The sequence below is a fragment of the Vulpes vulpes genome, chromosome 12, assembly GCF_048418805.1.
Source record: "Vulpes vulpes isolate BD-2025 chromosome 12, VulVul3, whole genome shotgun sequence".
Taxonomy (NCBI): Eukaryota; Metazoa; Chordata; class Mammalia; order Carnivora; family Canidae; genus Vulpes; species Vulpes vulpes.
Genome location: NC_132791.1, coordinates 181,961,995 through 181,981,604, shown reverse-complemented (window position 1 = coordinate 181,981,604; position 19,610 = coordinate 181,961,995). Strand labels below are relative to the sequence as shown.

At 42.2% G+C, this 19,610-nt stretch overlaps 1 protein-coding gene and 2 pseudogenes across 3 annotated transcripts in view; 2 read left to right on the top strand and 1 right to left on the bottom strand.

Annotated features, from left to right (window-relative positions):
- TANGO6 (transport and golgi organization 6 homolog) overlaps window positions 1-19,610 on the top strand; it is a 195,529-nt gene that overhangs the window by 148,347 nt on the left and 27,572 nt on the right. For all 3 annotated transcript variants that reach the window (XM_072731624.1, XM_072731623.1, XM_026011568.2), the window contains one exon: window positions 7,792-7,905. In XM_072731624.1, coding sequence (XP_072587725.1) covers window positions 7,792-7,905 — 114 coding nt within the window. The remainder of the gene's footprint in view (window positions 1-7,791; window positions 7,906-19,610) is intronic.
- Window positions 9,588-10,845, top strand: LOC112929464 (mesoderm-specific transcript homolog protein-like; annotated as a pseudogene).
- Window positions 17,440-17,993, bottom strand: LOC112929465 (ATP synthase subunit d, mitochondrial pseudogene; annotated as a pseudogene).

Sequence of the window (19,610 nt, the reverse complement as noted above, 5' to 3'; positions counted from 1 at the left end):
CATGACCTGAACTGAAATCAAGAGTCAGATGCTTAACCAACTTAGCCAGCCAGGTGCCCCTAAATATTATTATTTTTAATAACAGCTTTATTGAGATGGAAGTCACATACCATACAAGTCTCCTATTTAAAGGGTACAGGGATCCCTGGGTGGTGCAGCGGTTTGGCGCCTGCCTTTGGCCCGGGGCGTGATCCTGGAGACCCGGGATCAAATCCCACGTCGGGCTCCCTGCGTGGAGCCTGCTTCTCCCTCTGCCTGTGTCTCTGCCTCTCTGTCTCTCTCTGTGTGACTATCATGAATAAATAAATAAAATCTTTAAAAAAAAAAATAAAGGGTACAATTTAACAGCTTTTATTTTAGTTTATTCACTGAGTTGTACAAGCATCACAACATTTTTTTTTTTTTTTTTTTTTTTTTTTTGCATCACAACATTTTTAAAGCATAGCTGTAATAGAATAAAAACTCATCCCAGATCTCCAGGTGAATCACCTCAGGTTTGACAGGATTCCATACATTTTCTAAAACCAGTGACTCCAAACAATACCTGAACCTCATGATCTTCTATGAACCAAAAAACAGCCCTAGACTCTTCTTCCCTTTTTCTCTCTTAAGGAAACTGTAGCATCCTGGTGGTGTATGATTTCCTATCAGGGCATTAGAGAAATTTCTTGGCTTGATAGATTAGAAAAATTGAGCTAAAGCAGGTTTTATAACATCCAAGAAGTGTCCTCTCTCTGGAGACTCACCTTACCTGAGGAAAGAGAATGAAATTTCCCAATGTACTGGGGGATGGGAATTAGTGAGGACCTATCTCCACCACCTAGTTACCTATGTTCACTTGAACACACAACTTAGACTCTGAACTCCGGTTTCTGACTTACAAAATGGGATTAAAGGGGTGTCTGGTTGGCTCAGCAGTAGAGCTTGTGACACTTGATCTCAAGGTCCTTAGTTCAAGCCCTGCGGGGATGGGGAGGGTAGAGATTACTAAGAGAAAGGAGGGGAGATTAAAATACCTACCTTGCAGGATTGCCACCAGGATCTAAAGATAATGTAAATGTGGAAAATAAGAAAAGGTAGAGTAGGATAGGGTGGCCAGCATTGTAGTGTTAGGTGGAGTGGAGGTTACAAATGTTAAATAAAGTATTCAAGGTAAACCTCATTGCAAAGGTGACATTTGAGTAAAGATTTTTTTTTTATTATTAAGATTTTTCTTTGATGCCTGGGTAGCTCAGCAGTTGAGCATCTGCCTTTGGCTCAAGGCATGATCCCAGATTCCTGGGATTGAGTCCCACATCGGGCTCCTTGCAAGAAGCCTGCTTCTCCTCCCTCTGTCTGTGTCACTGCCTCTCTTTCTGTGTCTCCCATAAATTAAAAAAAAGTGGGGGGGATCCCTGGGTGGCTCAGCGGTTTAGCGCCTGCCTTCAGCCCAGGGCACGATCCTGGAGTTCCGGGATCGAGTCTCGCATCAGGCTCCATGCATGGAGCCTGCTTCTCCCTCTACCTATGTCTCTGCCTCTCTCTCTCTCTCTCTGTATCTCTCGTGAATAAATAAATAAAATCTTAAAAAAAAAAAAAAAGTTTTCTTTAAGGAGCATTTTGGTCATTTGAAGGTCAGTGATGACAGTGATGAGGATGGCAGCAAGGAAATGAGAGAACAGGGGTAACCCATGTCCCTCAGATGTTCCCAGTCATACATTTACTGAACACCTGCAGTGTGCCAAGCCCTTTGTAGGGGGCCAAGGTTACAAGACCCTAGCACTACTCTTGTCATTGTGGTTTTTGTATTAATAGAGACCACATCTCTTGGGGCCTGGTGAAATCAGAGGACCCCATGCATTCCAGATACCATATCATCTCACCATCTCTCAGTTCCCTGAAGAGAAGATGGACCTCCTGGATATTGCCAAAATACCATCTTGCCTTCTAGGCATGGGTAACCTGGTGGAAGACACAGACATTAATGGCTACAAATACTGTCCTTTGCAGTAGTGCTGTAGGAGCACATTTTAGGAGCCCCTCAGTCAGGTTTGAGTGTTGACAGAGATGTGCTAGAGGAAGAGACCCTTGGACCTGAATCTTTAGAACAAATAGAATTGGGTAGTCCAAGAAGGCATTTCAGCAGAGGGGATAGCTTGTGCAAAGGCACTGTGCTGTAGGACACCCTAGCATATTTGAAGAACTGTAGGAAGATCCAAAAGGCTGGAGTGAAGGAATGGGGACAGGAGGTTAGTTGGTGGCAGAGCAGAGGCAAGAGAGATGGGGCTACATCATGAGGGGGTCTTAGCTTTAGAGCTTTCTGGCTCACAGCAAGAATCTTGGATCGCTTATTTAAGCCTTCAGAAATGAAGTGTGAATAGGTAGTAGGATGTTTGCTTACCATGGGTGCTAACACAAAAAGAGAGCCCTTCCTTTTGTTTCTACGTTAAAATCCATGTGAAGAGCTGCTAGTCTGTGGGCCCTACCTGGCCAGCCCCTTGTCCAGTGACCCTGCCCCACTTCTTAAGACCTAGACTCCCTGAAACATGAATCCCAGGTGTGTTTGTGATCACTAATAAACTGTGAGCCCAACGAGGGCAGAACTAATCTTTATTTACCTATGGATACGTTCTAGCACCTATCACAGTGCTTTGGCAGATAGTGGGTTCTCTGTTTGTTCACTGATATTGAATGAAGAGGAGAGTAAGGCTTATTTGGGAAGACTTGTTCCTAAATGTTTTAAAAATAGTAATAATAGCAAGCATTTAGTAGAGTACCTTGTATATGTCAACTGATCCAGTTCACAAAGGAAACTAAGGCACAGAGAAATTAAATAAGTTGCCAAGGTCATGTAGGTAGGAAGTGGAGGGCTGGGATTTGAATGTAGGTGGGTAGTTCTAGCACCCATGCTCTTAACCATGCTCCAGGTTGTCTCCCAATAAATGTTTTCAGTTCATTTATAAGATTGTTTTTGTGCCAAAAAGAGAAAAAGATTGCTTTTGTGCCTTGAAAAGGAACAGTATTGCCATATAAGTAAAGCTACTGACAGGAAGGGTCATGCAGCTCCATTGCTTTTGGCAGTGAAACTTCAGAAGGCAATATATTCCCTCTGATTTGAAAAACCAGGTGTTTCCATCCCACATAATTTCTGTCTTTTCTTTTTAGATGTTCCTTCTTATGTAGCATCCCACGCTTGCCATGTCATTAGTGCCAAACCAGCTGCCTTGGGTGGACTACAAGTTTGAACATGGTTGGACACCTGACAGCCTTAGTATTTCAGCCATTGAGCCCTCTTGTAGTCATACTGCTCTTATCTATTCACATGGAAAAAGTGGGATATTGGGCATGGCTCTTAAGTAGTTCTTCATTTATTTTGTTTATACATTTGATGGATATTTATTGAGCACTTACTCTATGCCAGTTATGGGCCTACCATCTAGCTATGTGCTAGATGGTAGGGCTCCAGCTGTGAACACAGCAAAGTTCCTTTCCTTATGTAGCTGACATTCAAGAAAGGAGAGGTGGATAACCAACAAGGAAGTAAACAAATATGTCCTATGTCAGATGGATTAAGAGCTAAGGAAATTAATCTAGTAAGATAAGGGGCACAAGGGGAGCTTGCTCTGGTATGTGAACTTGGATGAACAGGAAAGGCTTCACTGATGAGTGACATTTGAGATAAGACCAGAAGGGGAAGCAAGGGACTTATCTAGAGAGATACCTGGGGAAAGAGCATTCTAGGTGCAGGGAGCAACAAGTACAGAGGCCCTGATGCAGGTGCATGCTTGACATCCTACTGAATAGCAAGTCCAGTGTGTCAGAGAGGTGGTGGCCATCTAAGTAGGGCCTTTTAAGGGCTTTGGCTTTTAGTTTGAGTGAGTTGGAAAGCCAAAGCAGAAGAAGGAAATTATCTAACTTTTTTTTTTCTTTTTGAGAGAGAGTGTGCATGCACAGAGTAGGGAGAGGCAGAGAGGAAGAGAGAGAGTCCCAAGCAGACTCCTCACTGAGTGCAGAACCCTACACTGGGCTCAATCCCACAACCCTGAGATTATGAGCTGAGCCAAAATCAATAGATGCTTAATCGACTGAACTACCCAGGTGTCCCATGTAATTTGTTTTGATATAGAATTGAAAAAACTAGCCACCATAGTCTCTTCTAACATGATCTGATCTGAGAGATCATTGCTGTAGCTGTTGGGCCTCTGAAGAAAGCTGTCCTACCTGTTGGGTGGTCCATATTTGGGCACTGTCTCTATTGTGACAGTGTTTGCCAGTAGAGAAGAATATAAAGGATAGGATCAACCCTTCAGTCTCTGTACTGGAAATTCAGGTTCTTCCTCTCTGTTGATGTCAAGATTTAACCTGTTTGAAGAGCATTATTATTTTCCCCTATTCCTCCTTATTCTTGTCAAGAGCTTTGTTGCTTGAAACGAAATCGTGATTGGCATTTTCATCTTTATCTCTTTATATCTGCCACAGAAAGTTCTGTGGAAAGTAAATATGATTTAAAGGAACCACGGTGAGAGGCCCATCCTCAGTTCATCAAGTAAGATGTGCCCAAGGTGAGAAGTCCATGGGGCAATCCACTTTAAATGTAGTGCCCAGAATTCCATAAACCTGAGCTTTAGGGTCTGATGCAAAGCCATCACCTCCAACCCCACTGAATTACCAGTCTTGCCATGATTGGTACAGTTGCCTAAGTGCAGTTTGAGGATAGGGGGACCCCTGAGAGGAGGACTCCAGTGCATGTCCTGGAAACCATGGGGAAGCTGAGGTAGCCACCATGGTTCTCTTTCATGGCAGGTTAAGTGAGCAAGCTGAGCATGTATGAATTGGAGACTATACTGCTTTTGTTCTTAAGGTTTCTTAGTTTACAAAATAGAAGGACAGATGATTTCTTTTTGGATAAGTGAGCAGACCAACTGAAATGTTAATAAAGAATGCTCTAGGAGAAGGGATGAAGATGCAGTCAGGAAATTGAAGTCATGCTTTCATGATACATACCTCAGCTCTGGTACTTTCTCTCCTAGAATTTCCCAAAGTTGGTTTGTGGCAATCATGCCCTTTGTAATATCTTTATTTACATGGTTCTGATCTTGCTTGATATGTGCCGGTTATTTAAAGAGTGACATTTATCCATATTTCTGTTGGTTCCAAATGTTAAATTGCTTAAGCTGATTTTTAGTACTTCCAGAATAATCATCCACCTCTTTGTAGGTCTCTCAGAAGTGGATATAAGTATTTTAGCCAGGGAAGAGGAAGCCTTCCATGGTGTTATTAGAATAGGTGTACTGACCCTGAAGGCAGGCAACATGAAGATCACATAGGATGGGTTTCGCCCTCTGGGAGGACTTAGAATGGAAATATTACACCAATTCATAAATTAGTAAAGACCTTACATCATCTATTTGCCAAGCCTTTTAGAGGTTGAAGGCAACATTAAGTGTGTCCTTGGGGTTGAAGGTGAGAGAGACTATGGGAACCACTTGTTCGGATTGGGCAGATGGAAGAGAGCAGCCATGTATCCTCCCTGCTTCGAGGGTTTGACGAGCGGTCTGCCCCAGTGGCCTGCAGGAGACCAACATTGTAAGCTGGTTATGGGAGCTTGGCCTGAACAGAGGCCTTTCTTGTCTCTAGATGATATCTGCAAGAACATAGTAAAATTCTCATGCTTTAAAAATATTTTGCATAATTGGCCATCATACATTTCATAGGAGATGGGCTTTGTGACAGAGGTATTGAGGAAGGCTCGTGAACACTCTTCTGTTTACGGGCCTCTTCCTGACTATCCCGGATGGCTGATTGCAGATGGGCTGAGTCGTGTCTGGTGCATAAGTCACTAGCAGCCTGTAGTAAGCAGGAGGCAAGGCTTGTAATAACCAGCTCCTCTCCCTACCGTACCTTCAAAGTGGCACAACGATTCAAACATTGGCCTTGCAGGGGAAACCCTTTACCAGCCAGGATTCTTCTGTCTATCCCAATTGTGGAATTGATGCCCCACAGCCAGGGCCAGACCCACTGAGAGCTGAGGCCCAAGCATGGCCTGCAGCATAATGTGGCAAAGCTGGACACCAGCATGGTTCTAGGCCAGGAAGCCTTGGTCCACCAAACTGGAAACCTAGGACCCAAACTAAACCTGGGAAGAGGCAGGCAAAAGGTTTGGGAACATCTGCACATTATGTGACCCCAGGCTGGTTTTTGTGCTTTAGTTACCAGACTGAATAAGCTAAACCTCATGTGTCAAGAGGGACTCAGGCCTAGCTCTAACTTGTCTCTCTGATTTCAGCTCTTGCCTTGTAAATACTAAGCCTGCAAGTGGAGGTAGCTATTATATTGTTACCTGTTTGGAGATCGCCCAAGGAATTCCTCCTAGGATTGAATTGCTTTTACCGTTAATGCCAGAGGCATAGAAGCCACCAGTGCCCTTGGGTCAGGGTGTCCTAGGTCAAAAAGGAGAAGCAGCTTGCTGGATTTTATTGAGAAATGGCCCCCAAAGAGTTGAGCGTTTCTGGGATTTCCCTTCACTTGCAAGATGCAAGATTGTCTAATAGATGTACAACTTGATTAAGTGCCAGTACATCACAGATGCAATTATATTTAAGAACAAGCTACTTCTTCTAATCTCTCTGCCATCACTGATTAATTAGACTCTTTGAACTATGCCCAACTGTTTGAAAGCTGTGAAAAATACAACCTGCATAGTTAAAATTTCTGCACAAGCCTATTTCCTCGTTTGTGCCTGTATTCTTTTTTAAACCTTTTTAAAAACCATTCTTTAAACATAATATGTATTTATACATGTTTCCAAACACACAATCTGGCTATTTTCTTATCATGGTTCGAAATCTTTCTATGATTGGCCAAGAAATACACTCACACACTAAATGAAATGACAAAGTATGTGAGAGACCAGTTGAATAACACCTTCAGGTTGTCGATGCCGTTGGTTACACGTTCAAGATTTTTTTGTTTTTAATTTTTAAATCTTGCATGAATGCCTCAGAGAGATTTTTTGCTTTTTTGTGGTATCTCTCTACTGAGGTTTTAAAATATTTTTGCACTTACCAGGAGTAGGGCAGGGGCAGAGTGGTAACAGGGTATGGAAACGTTCTTATACATAATTATTAGCTATATATCTGGCACAATGCTGTGCAAGTAATTTCTAGTCTTTTTTGTCATAGAGCTGTCTTTTAAAATAAATAAGCACTGAAAGACCTATTCCATACATGAAGAAGCCCAGGGAGACTCTGAAATTGGCCCCAGTGACTGACATGGTCGGGTATGCTAGATTTGCAGGACTGGGACATCTGGGCATGCTGAAGATCAGTCTATTTATGTATCTCTCTATCCCTGAGCTATAACTTTCATCAGTGGCTCGTTGATGTTCATGTGGGGCTCAAGGCCTGCTCAGCTAAATCTCCACGGTCCTCAGTCCCTAGAAGCCACTTATGTTTTGGGCCATCTTTCCTTTCCTTTCCTTCCTTCTATTTAGTGTCCCCAAAGTAACATTTCTACCCATTTTTCAGGAAATATTTGAATTCGACCATACCTCTTATTATATACACACATCCCTTCTGACTCCCTAAGCTTCCTCCTGAATTCTAAACCCAATTTTGCCCTTTTCCAGAAAAGCCAAACTAAATCAAGATCACCAGTGCTAGATCTCTCCCTCTTTATTGAGAATGAGGAAACTATCCACCCCTCTCTAAGCCCGATTGTTCACAATGAACGTGTAGAAAGTGGAACACAGTTGAAAAGCTTTCAGTAATTGTGCAACCCTGATTTTTATTGACTTTTTCTCTTACCTCCTAGGTAACAACTTGCCTGATTGCTGTGGCTAAAACAGACTCTGAAGTTCAAGTGCGCAGAGCTGCCATCCATGTGATTGTGCTGCTGCTTCGGGGCCTCAGCCAGAAAGCTACTGAGGTAAGTCTGTTTCTGATCATTTGCAGCTTCCCTGCTTTTTTGGTTTTTATCTGTTTATCAGTCTTCCTTTCACCAAGGCAGCTTCAGATCTTTTCCCTGGATGAACTCATGCAGATGAATCCATCCACAGAGGTTTTATTTTGTTGCAAGAATACTGTTTGCGACTTTAGTAAGAGTCCCTATTTCCTCTGTAATAGGCAAACTACACTCTAACTGCTGTAGGAAAACCAGAGCACAAGTTTATAGGTTTGAGACTCTGAGTCCTGGCCTTCTTCTCAGAGGGGCAGGTTCCAGGTGAGCTAACTAGAATACACTAAGCCTGCCTCTGTAGCCTGAACTTTAGTGACTTGTCTTCCTGATTCATTTCGTTGTTCATGCTGAATTACTAAAGGACCTCATTTGAAACATGTTTCCTTTCTAGCTGTAAATTCAATCCATGAGATTTTAGTTGATGCATAAATTAAACTTTTTTCCTCTTCCAAGTGAGTCTGGCTGCATTTCTCCCCAGTGTATGGCTAATACGAGAAGAAAGTATATATATCCATATGTGTGCTAAGAACGAGTGACCTCTAAATTAATTTTCCTCTTGATTTTAATGGAATCACATTCCCAGTTGAGTTTATAGAGAGAGCTTACATTAATAATTCACTCCCTGGCATCCATAATGCTCATGGCACATCAGTATTTAACTATGTGTCAGTGAAGCTATTAGAAGAATGTTTGTTTTGTCAGACCTACAGGCTTTTATTCATGATAGAATTTTGTCATATCAAGTTCCTGACACCATTTTTGTACAAGCATAGACTCATTAGTTATCACCTAGTTAGTGGTGGGGACACAGAGATCACAACTCAACAATGCAGATTAATTAAATAAATTGCTGTCAGGTACACACTGCCCTTGATGAGAATCTGCTCTGCAAGAAAGTGTTTTTCATCCATCCTCAAGATCTACACAACTCTTGGGGCACCTGGGTGGCTCAGTTGGTTAAATGTCTGACTCTTGATATCAGCTCAGGTCTTGATCTCAAGGTCTTGATCTCAGGATTGTTAGTTCAACCCTGCATTGGGCTCCATTCTGGGTGTAGAGACTACTTAAAAAAAGAAAAAAATCTACAAAACTCTTGACAAATAACCATTGTTATGAAAATTGTTAACAATAGGGGAAACTAGATGAGGGGCATACAGGAATTCTCTGTGCTGTCTTTGCAACTTATCTGTAAATCTAAAACTATTTCAAAATAAAATTTTAGTTTAAAATATGAGTTATGGGCACCCCCGGTGGTGCAGCAGTTTAGCACCGCCTGCAGCCCGGGGTCTGATCCTGGAGACCCGGGATCGAGTCCCGCGTCGGGCTCCCTGCATGGAGCCCGCTTCTCCCTCTACCTGTGTCTCTGCCTCTCAGTCTCTCTCTCTCTCTCTGAATAAATAAATTAAAAAAAAACTTATAAAATATGAGTTATAACACTATTAAAGTAAATCTATAAAACCCTGTAAGTGAGCTGTGGCAATCAGCACATCCTGGTGCTCCTCACTCCTCACTATTTCTTGTGGCTAGCACAGCCCTCATGGGCTATAGGCTGTGCCTGGCTGATGGCTGGTCCTGCCCTGCTCTGGGCACTGCAGCACCGGGTGCTCCACACTGCTGTGCTGGGCAGCATGGGGTAAGATGTGGCCATCGTACACCAAGATCACAGGATGAGGGAGTAATGGGTTCAGGTGGTGCTACTGGCTGTGCCCCTGCTTGCAGTCTATCTGCATATCTCCCCCTCCCCAGCTTTCTCTTCTTTTCACTCATGGAAATTCTCAGGCAAATTTTTCACCTATCAGTGACTGCACGTCTTCTACCAAGGCTCGGTGTGTGTGGTTGGAAGTCCTGAGATGTGCTTTTACAGGGGTTTTCAACTTCCAGCTGTGAGTGGTACAAGATTTGGGAAGGTCTGAGCCTGATGTTTTATTCAGTGATAGCCCTTGATTTCTTGGGCTTTACCTTCTGTTCCATATTTTGAGCAGACCAGCATTGTGGAGGCACTTTTGCAGCATCTGGAGCTCCAGAACCATAAGATCCACCTTTTGTCTCATGATTACAGAGATATTGCTCAGGAGGTGCTTTAAATAGGTTCCAGCAGAACTGATCTGGTCAGCTTACCATAAAAAGTCTCTATGTGTCAAATGGAGGTATTTTTCCTAAGACTTACCATCCTCTCCTTCTCCAAAAGCTTCTCAAAAATGGAGGCATCTGTTACCCATCCTCACACAATTGATGAATTTCTTTGTATTCTCCTGAGATCTCATCCTAGTCTTTGGGCTGTACACACAATGCTCTGAGAGTGAGGTTGTGGGACATGTGGGCAGGGATACCCAACAATGACGGAACTTAGTTACCATTAGTCTCTTACACTACATCAACCAGATAAAGAAATTTAGAAGACACTGAGTGAGAGCTCTCGCTTCTATAACTATTACTATTCATTTTATCTGTGGGCCATTGTGTCCCATGAATCTTTCTGCAGAGTTTTTGGAGCTATATAGGGAAACATTCTGGGCAGCCCGGGTGGCTCAGTGGTTTAACGCCGCCTTCAGCCCAGGGCGTGGTCCTGGAGACCCGGGACCGAGTTCCATGTCAGGCTCCCTGCGTGGAGCCTGCTTCTCCTTCTGCCTGTGTCTTTGCCTCTCTCTCTGTGTCTCTCATGAATAAATAAATAAAATCTTTAAAAAAAAAAGGAAAACATTCCGATTCTGGATGACCACATTAGCCACTATCCATAGCTAGAGGATCCCATGAGCTTTTTGAATACATATATGGGCTTCATCAGTTCCTTCTGAGCTGGAAAGAGTAGTTTCCCTCTGTTACCTCTCCTACTCCCTTAGCTGTTGTGTATTCCACTTAGGAAGAAATGCCCCAAAGAGGTCCTGGCCACCAAACATCATTCTCTCACAAAAGTCCACCTGACTCACATCGGTAGTCAGCATGTAGTTAAAAGCCCGCAGAAGCTCTGGCTAAGGATGACCTAACAGTCCACCTCCCATTCTTCTGAGTGAGTGTATGGACTTGCCTCTGATTTTGTGCTATTCGGAAACTCTGATGAGCACTACATCTCACAGATATAGACAGAAGATATTCTTAAAAGTCTTTTTAATACTTCTATGGACTCTTCTGAATTATTTAGAAATATTAATTTCTGACCCATCCTTGATAGGAATGCTATGGTGAAGAATGAGGAGAGGGTGTCTCCTTACCTGTCCTTGAATGGCTTTAAGGTACATGCTGTTTAAAGTTCTCTAAGCAGCACAGTTTCAAGTGAAAGTGAGTCTCCCTTGTCATAACTTTGGATTTCATTTCATCAGCTGCTTTTAATTATAGACATTTTGTTAAAATAGGTTTGGGTTTGAATAATGCAGTATTTCTAAGTATACTTTAAGACTATGATTTATCTACACGTATTATATATATATATAGATACTAAACCAGCAGATACTCTGCCAGAGTAGTGAACCTTTTAAACATGTTTGATTTCTGAATAAATTGAATTAAATCCAAACTATTTACAGATTTTCCTAAAATCACAAGGATATTAAAGACCTGGCATTGGTGCCAGGGATTTACTGTTAATTATTAGCTAATTCTTTTTTTTAAATTTTTTTTAATTTTTATTTATTTATGATAGTCACACAGAGAGAGAGAGAGAGGCAGAGACACAGGCAGAGGGATAAGCAGGCTCCATGCACCAGGAGCCAGACGTGGGATTCGATCCCGGATCTCCAGGATCGCGCCCTGGGCCAAAGGCAGGCGCTAAACTGCTACGCCACCCAGGGATCCCATTATTAGCTAATTCTAACAGCAAATAACAATCTGACTCTTCATACCTCAGTGATTAGAATCATGCCCCTCCTTTTTTTTAATTTAATTTTATTTTTATTTTTATTTTTTTAAAGAAGCATGTCTCTCCTGAGCTGGAGGGGAGGGGATCGTTGTATAGTCCAAGTTACCATGCTAAATATACATTGATTCCTTTTATGACAATTGTTTAACTTCTCATTGGTTGTCCCAGAGAGGCTTCCTCTTGTAGTGTAGTAATTCCTGTACTTTACAGATAGGAAAGTTCCAGAAACTTTAAGAACAAATACTGAAAGGCCTATGAGCAAATGGTGCTGAATATTTTTTTTCTTCCTTTTTTTTTTCTTTTCTTTTCTTTTAAAATGAGAGGTTTTTTTTAATGCTGGGAGTTCAATGAGGGGCTTGAACTCACAACCTTGAGATCAAGACCTGAGCTGAGATCAAGAGTTGGACACTTAACCAACTGGGCTACACAGGCACCCTGCTCAATTTTTTTTAAGCCAGTTTCAATTGTCTTAGTCAAAACAGGATAATTAAGTGATTATTTTAATTTTTTTATTAGCAACTTCAGGTATAACAGTTGAAACTGGAATAAGTGTTTATTTTCTATAAATAAAAATGGATTTTGGGACACCTGGGTGGCCCAGCAGTTGAGTGTCTGCCTTCGGCTCAGGGCATGATCCCTGGGCTCTGGGGTCGAGTCCCACATCAGGCTCCCTGCATGGAGGCTGCTTCTCCCTCTGCCTATGTCTCTGCCTCTGTGTGTCTCTCATGAATAAATAAGTAGAATCTTTAAAAAAGAAATTAATTTTGAAAAAAAGTGGCAAAAACCCTTTCTAAGTGCACACACTTACAGAGTGAGTGAGAGTGAGTGTGAGAGAGTGTGTTTATGTGTGGTGTGAGAAGCACAACAAAATACCTGGTTAGTAAAGTGAGAGAAGAAATAGAAACTCTACCCAGATTTCTCACATCTGTATGTAGCCAATGAAAGCAACACTCTTGGTCTCACCAGTGCTAAAATAATTTGTGGCCATGGAAGATTATTGTCACTTTCAAAAAGCCATGTGAATGGAAAACCTCTCCTGTTCTCCAAACCAGCTCTATCCTGCACTCACGGAAATTTATAAATTGTGCTTACTCAGTGAATAAAGAAAAGGAAATGGGATGGGATGAACGTATGATTCCTCTTCCTGGTGCATCCTTAAGGCCAGGTGCGTTAAATCTTGTAATCGTAGGTGTGATTATAATCAGGGGCATTTTAATGAGAAACGGAGATCACCACAAAGCTTTCAATCTAGTACTTATCTTTTCTGCTGTTTTGCCCTCAGGAACAGCTGAAATGAAAATGCTACTTTGTTGATGAAGTTGTGTGTGTGTGCGCGCGCGCACGCGTGTGTGTGTGTGTGTGTGTGTGTGTGTGTGTGTGTGTGTGTGTGTGTGTTTCCCTTCTAATCACTATTTCTGAAGTTACAGAGTGCCAAAAGATAATGCCAGGTTTCAGTGAATTTTCTCTTGCTGGTAGATGTGCCTGCCAAGGACCTCTGTGGTTCTGGCAGCTTGGAAAGGAGGCAGAGAGTCCAGTAAGAGATGGGGCTTCAGAAGATCAGAAGATAGATTTAGATCAGAGAGGGAAGACATCACCACCCCACTCATTTGCAAGTAGCCAGAGTCTTGTGCAGTCAACACAATACCTGTACTGGAGGGAGATAATGCATTCACTTTCTTACTGAAAAACTTGTTTTCTCCGCTCAGCCTTGTTTTGACCAGTTAGTAACTGTTGATTTATTCCCATTATAGCCTGAAGCCCAGGAGAAGCTGAAGGAACTCCCTTTTAACCTATTCTGCCTTACTCTTACTGAAAATTAAATTTACTAGGTGTACCCAGTGGAGGAGGTAGGTTTAGACCTGTGCCTTCTAGTGTTGGCTCAGAGTTAAGAACAGCCTTTCTTTTTTTTTTTTTTCCCAAAGATTTTATGTATTTATTTATTTATTCATGAAAGACACACACAAAAAAAAAAAAAAAAGAAAAAAAGAAAGAAAGAAAGAAAGAAAGAAAGAAAGAAAGAAAGAAAGAAAGAAGAAAGAAAGACAGACACACATACAGAGAGGCAGAGACACAGGCAGAGGGAGAAGCAGGCTCCATGCAGGGAACCTGACATGGGACTCAATCCCGGGTCTCCAGGATCAGGCCCTGGGCCGAAGGTGGCACTAAACCTCTGAGCCACCCGGGCTGCCCAAGAACAGCCTTCCCAAACGTGGAGGGGGTAAATGGAACAACAGAATGAAAAAACTGTGCCTAACTCTCCAGGTCTTCCCAGGTCTTTGCAAAGTGACTTGTTTATTTTAAATATTATAAATGTTTAGAACATCGATTTTCATAAAATGCATTCCAAAGACAATAATTGGGGCAGTCATGGCTGAGTAATAGCCTACCAGACAAGCCCTCCTTCAGATAACAGGTATAAATTCTGGGCATAATATAGTAAGCAGCTGCCTTGAGACACTGGAAAGTGCTCAACTGCAGGCAGATTCTCATGGGGAGTCCGTGGTCAGAAGAGAGGCACCGTACAGGGTGAGTTTCCATTTTTTTGGCTTTTAACTTAAGGACAAGTCTATTTGGGAATGAATGCAATGCAAAAGGGGCACTGGTGGAAATATCACAAGTCTTTCTAACCTGGGGAACCAGAACACCGACTCTGGGGAAACCACAGCTTCAGGACAGAGAAGGGAAATCCTGGAGTGGATAGATCTAAAGAAAGGCGTCCCAAATTCTGGCAGCCTACATGTAGAACTGACCCCTGAACGAAGCAAGATAAGTACCTGCTTTAAAATAAGAAGAAGCAGAAGAACAAAATCTCGGGTCTTAATAATTTAACATTCATGATATCCAGGATATAGTCCAAAGTAACTCAATATATGAAAAACCAGGAAAATGGAAATATTCTCAGTAGAAAAGAAAATCAGCTGAGACCAACCCCAAGACAATCCTGATGTTGGGATTTTAAAGCAGCTATTATAATTATCCTTAATGAAGTAGAAGAGAGGGATGCTTGGGTGGCTCAGTGGTTGAGCACCTGCCTTTAGCGCAGGGTGTGATCCTGGAGTCCCACATGGGGCTCCCTGCATGGAGCCTGCTTCTCCCTCTGCCTATGTCTCTGCCTTTCTCTCTCTGTGTCTCTCATGAATAAATAAATAAAGTCTTTTAAAAAATGAAGAAGTATACCTACAATTAATAAAAACTTAAAAATTTCAGAATATTGTATGATTGATGAATCACTGAACTCTATCTCTGAAACTAATAATACACGATATGTTGAGTTTAAATTTTATTTTTAATTCTAAAATGTAAAAACTAAAAAAAAAAAAAAAACTCAGCAAAGAAATAGAAATAATTTAAAAAATAAAGCCAAGTGGATGTTTAGTACTGAAACTACAATACTAAAAAAAAAAAAAAAAATGAAACTACAATACTTGACATTATTTTTAATCACTGAGTGTGATTAAAAGCAGAATGGAGATGACCAAGGAAAGACTAAAAGAATTTGAAGATAGAACAATAGAGATGGTAGAATGTGAAGAAGAGAGGGGAAAAAAAGGATTTTAAAAGTAAGTGATCTTGGGACACCTGGGGGGGCTCAGTGGTTAAGTGTCTGCCTTCAGCTCAGAATGTGATCCTGGAGTCCCAGGATCGAGTCCCACATCGGGCTTCCTGCATGGAGCCTGCTTCTCCCTCTGCCTATGTCTCTGTCTCTCTCTCTCTCTCTCTCTCTCTGTGTGTCTCTCATGAATAAATAAATAAAATCTTAAAAAAAATACAAAGTAAGTGATCTGGAGTGACCAGAGGCTCTCAGAAACCTAAACCTGTATTTCCCCTAGGAGCCATGGTTCAATATTCACTAATTCAGTGTTCATAGCAACTTTATAGAACATAACTCTCATGAATAATGAGAATTGGCTGTTTATGTAATAGGAAAAAAAAGTTGATGATCTTAAAAAAAAGGTGTGAGTGATTTGGGACTGACTATAGTTCTAGAATGATTTGGATAACTACTACTATAGTCCTCTACATAGTTTACAGAAAGCTGACTTCTTAGAAGCAGTGTGAAGTACTTGACAACTTTGTACGTGGGTTTTCAGTGAATAAATGTGGCAGCATTTTGTGTGATTCTTGATCTGGGTGTTGTGAGTTCAAGCCCCACAGTGAGGATAGAGATTACTGAAAAATAAAATCATTCATTCATTCATTCATTCATTCATTCATTCATTTAAGAGATAGACTATTCCTGAGAAAGCAGAGGAGGGGCAGAGGGAGAGGAAGAGAATCCTAAGCAGACTCTCCACCGAGCGCAGAGCCTGACCCAGGGCTCTGATCCCACAACCCTGCGATCATGACCTGAGCAGAGACCAAGAGTTGGAGGCTTAACCAACAGAGCCACCAGGCACCTCTGAAGATTTTGTTTTTATTTTTCAGGGGCATCTGGGTGGCTCTGTCAGTTAAGCCTTTAACTCTTGATCTCAGCTCAGGTATTTATCTCAGGGTTGTGAGTTTAAGTCCCACACTGGGCTCCATGCTGGGCCAATGTGGAACCTACTTAAAAAAAAAGAAAGAAAAGGAAAAGAAAGTCTTTTTTTAAAAAGTGCCAGTATTTTATATTAAAACTTTCTCCCTGGGGATCCCTGGGTGGTGCAGCGGTTTGGTGCCTGCCTTTGGCCCAGGGCGCGATCCTGGAGACCCGGAGACCCGGGATCGAGTCCCACGTCGGGCTCCCGGTGCATGGAGCCTGCTTCTCCCTCTGCCTGTGTCTCTGCCCCTCTCTCTCTCTCTCTGTCTCTGTGACTATCATAAATAAAAAATAAATAAATAAAGTGAGTAGGATAAAAAGAATCTTATAAAAAAAAATAAATAAAAAAATAAAACTTTCTCCCTTGCTTTTTAATATTAAAAGGTAATTCCTTGAGCATAGCTTTTCTTCTTTCTAATCACTAATTTTAGGGGTAAAAAAAAAAAAACCTATACTCTGTCTAGTAGGAAAGAAGTAGTAGGCTTTAGAAATCATTCCTTTGGGGATCCCTGGGTGGCGCAGCGGTTTGGCGCCTGCCTTTGGCCCAGAGCGTGATCCTGGAGACCCGGAATCAAGTCCCACGTCGGGCTCCTGGTGCATGGAGCCTGCTTCTCCCTCTGCCTGTGTCTCTGCCTCTCTCTCTCTCTCTCTCTCTGTGTGTGACTATCATAAATAAAAAAGAAAAAAAAAAAGAAAAAGAAATCATTCCTTTGAGGTGATCAACAAGTCTTAACACCAGGTCCTGTCTTCAAAAATAAGCAAACCCTGGGGATGCCTAAGTGGCTCAGCAGTTAAGCGTCTGCTTTCGACCCAGGGCATGATCCTGGAGTCCCAGGATCAAGTCCCATATCAGCCTCCCCGCATGGAGCCTGCTTCTCCCTCTCTGCCTGTGTCTCTGCCTTTCTTTCTCTCTCTCTCTCTCTCTCTCTCATGAATAAACAAATAAAATATTTAAAAAATAAAAAAATTAAAAAAATAAGCAATACCCTGGAAGCATCTTCAGGGGGAAGAGTTTGGGATTAATATTAACTGATGGCTAAGTCAGATTCTGAGCCAAACCCAGGCCTCCCTCCAGGAATAATTTTTTTTTTTTAATGTCCAACGTTTATGAGGGCCAGGTCTTTCCCCCCAACTCAAGTTCATAAATTTTTGATTGGCTTGTGAGGCCAATAGGGATACTTATTCTTGTCTAATTTGGTTTCTGGGAAGACTTCATTCAGGTCCTCAATGGTCATCTGATCAAATGGAATTATGTTCTTCATCTTCTCCAGCTCTTTTTCATATTCTTCAATCCTGGCCTTTGAGAGAGACAAAAACTCAGCACAGCTTTTCACATCTTTTTCTCAGCATCCACCTGGACAGTGTATTTGTCCTCTGGTACAGGAACCTCCAGGGCATTAAACTTCTTCTCAAAGTCATCTACCAAGCCAGCCTTTGCCACATTGGCCTTATAGTAAGCCCAGTCAATAGCAGGTGGTTTCTCAGGAAGAGTAGCCAACCTGGAGGTAAGCATCTCATTCCAGGATTTCAAGGAGTTGGCAATGGCCTTCTGGTTTCAGGGTATGATCTCCCCAAAAGCTACCCAGTCAATGGTTTTTAGAGCAAGTTTTCGCCCAGCCATCTTGAGATCCTTCACCAACCCCGGCAGCCCACAGTCCACAGCAGCAAGGGCTCCCTCCAGGAATGATTTTGAATTCCTTCTTTGAGTCCCGTGATGGACTCTGATGACAGAAGCCTCTTCCTGATAACATTATGAATAGTGGTTTCACTAACATTTGTGTATCTGGAGGGTACTCTCCTCATTCTCTGTCAGAGAGAAAGCAAATCCTGGCTTAAAAAAAAAGAAATGGCTTGTGTATGATGTTAGGCTTTTTTGGTTACAGCAATTATCTGTGGTCTTTCCAAAAGATTGAGTGCGTGAGTCTAAGATTCATTTTGTTTCCTTTCTGCCCAGGCCGAGAACTGGGATCCTCAGAGGGCATGACACTTAATCTCTGACACAGCACAAATGGCAAGTTATAAGTAAATGGACACACAGAATGGAAACTTTCCTTCCTTTTATTGGTTTTGTTCTATCCCGAAAGTTATTTTGACAACATTTAGTGTGGTTTTTGTGTTATGAGTACAATAAATGGGCCCAGTGTCCTTCCCAGAGCCAGTTTCACACATTGCTCTTTTTAACAGCTTGAAGGCTCTGTGTGAGGAGCAAATGAAAAGAACATTTATATAAACATGACTAAGCTCCAGGTAATAATTATTCCCCTATAAACTTTGAGAAAGTGCTTGGGAGAGAGAGCCCTTCCAGGACCAAAATTAAAGAGGCTCTTCCCTTCCTGGGAGCGTAAAGCTCCAACCAGATGACCAAGGCAGCAGTTCTGTTGATCATCTGCTACTGGCCAGGGCCTGGGTGTGCACATTATTGATATTATTCATAAAAGACATTTAAGAAGAATTCAGCATTTGTTGGAGACTGTTCACAGTGTCAAGAGAGAGAGAGAGGCTTAGAGGGACTTTCAAATAAGTCCCAGATTTATAAATGGTCTCTTCCGCCCAAACACTTCCTGCTTTTCTCTCAGTGTCGATGCTGCCACTCCATATCAGTCTTAGAAGAAAGGATCCACTTGGGCTCCATAGTAGTTTCCTGGGGCTACCTAACAAAGTACCACTGACAGTAGAACTTTACTGTCTCCTAGTTCTGGAGGCTAGAAGTCCAAACTCAAAAATGTTGACAGGGTCGTGCACCCTCTGAAACCCGTAGGAAAGTGCTTCCTTGCCTCTCGCAGGCTTCCCGTGCTTAGCCGACAGTGTTTAGTGTGTATTGGCTCACAGCCACGTAGCTCCAGACTCTGCGTTTGTCATCACATGTGTTTTCCCTGTGTGTCTCTGTCTCCATGTGGCTTTCTTCTTGTAAGGACACCAGTCATGCTAGAGTAGGGGTCCCCTTACTCTGGTATGACTTTAGCTAGTCATATCACAATCACCTTTTGAGGTCGTGGGGGTTAGTACCTCACTGTATCTTTCAAGAGGGGGGGGACAAACAACTCAACCCATAATGGGCCCCTAAAATTCCATAGTCCTCTCTCTCTTATGCTTAGGCTTCTCCACCTGTTCATTATTGCTGCATCCTGAGAAGCCTGATCTGTGTGGGGTGTCTCTTCTTTCTCACAGTCTTCCTTTCTTTCTCTCTCCTGTAAGTGTCTATACCACATACTCTAGCTTCAGAAAGACAAGAGAAGCAGTGTTTCTGACTTGCTTACCTTGAAAGAACTTAATTCTGACACTTGAGTAGAGAGAATAAGGAGGCAC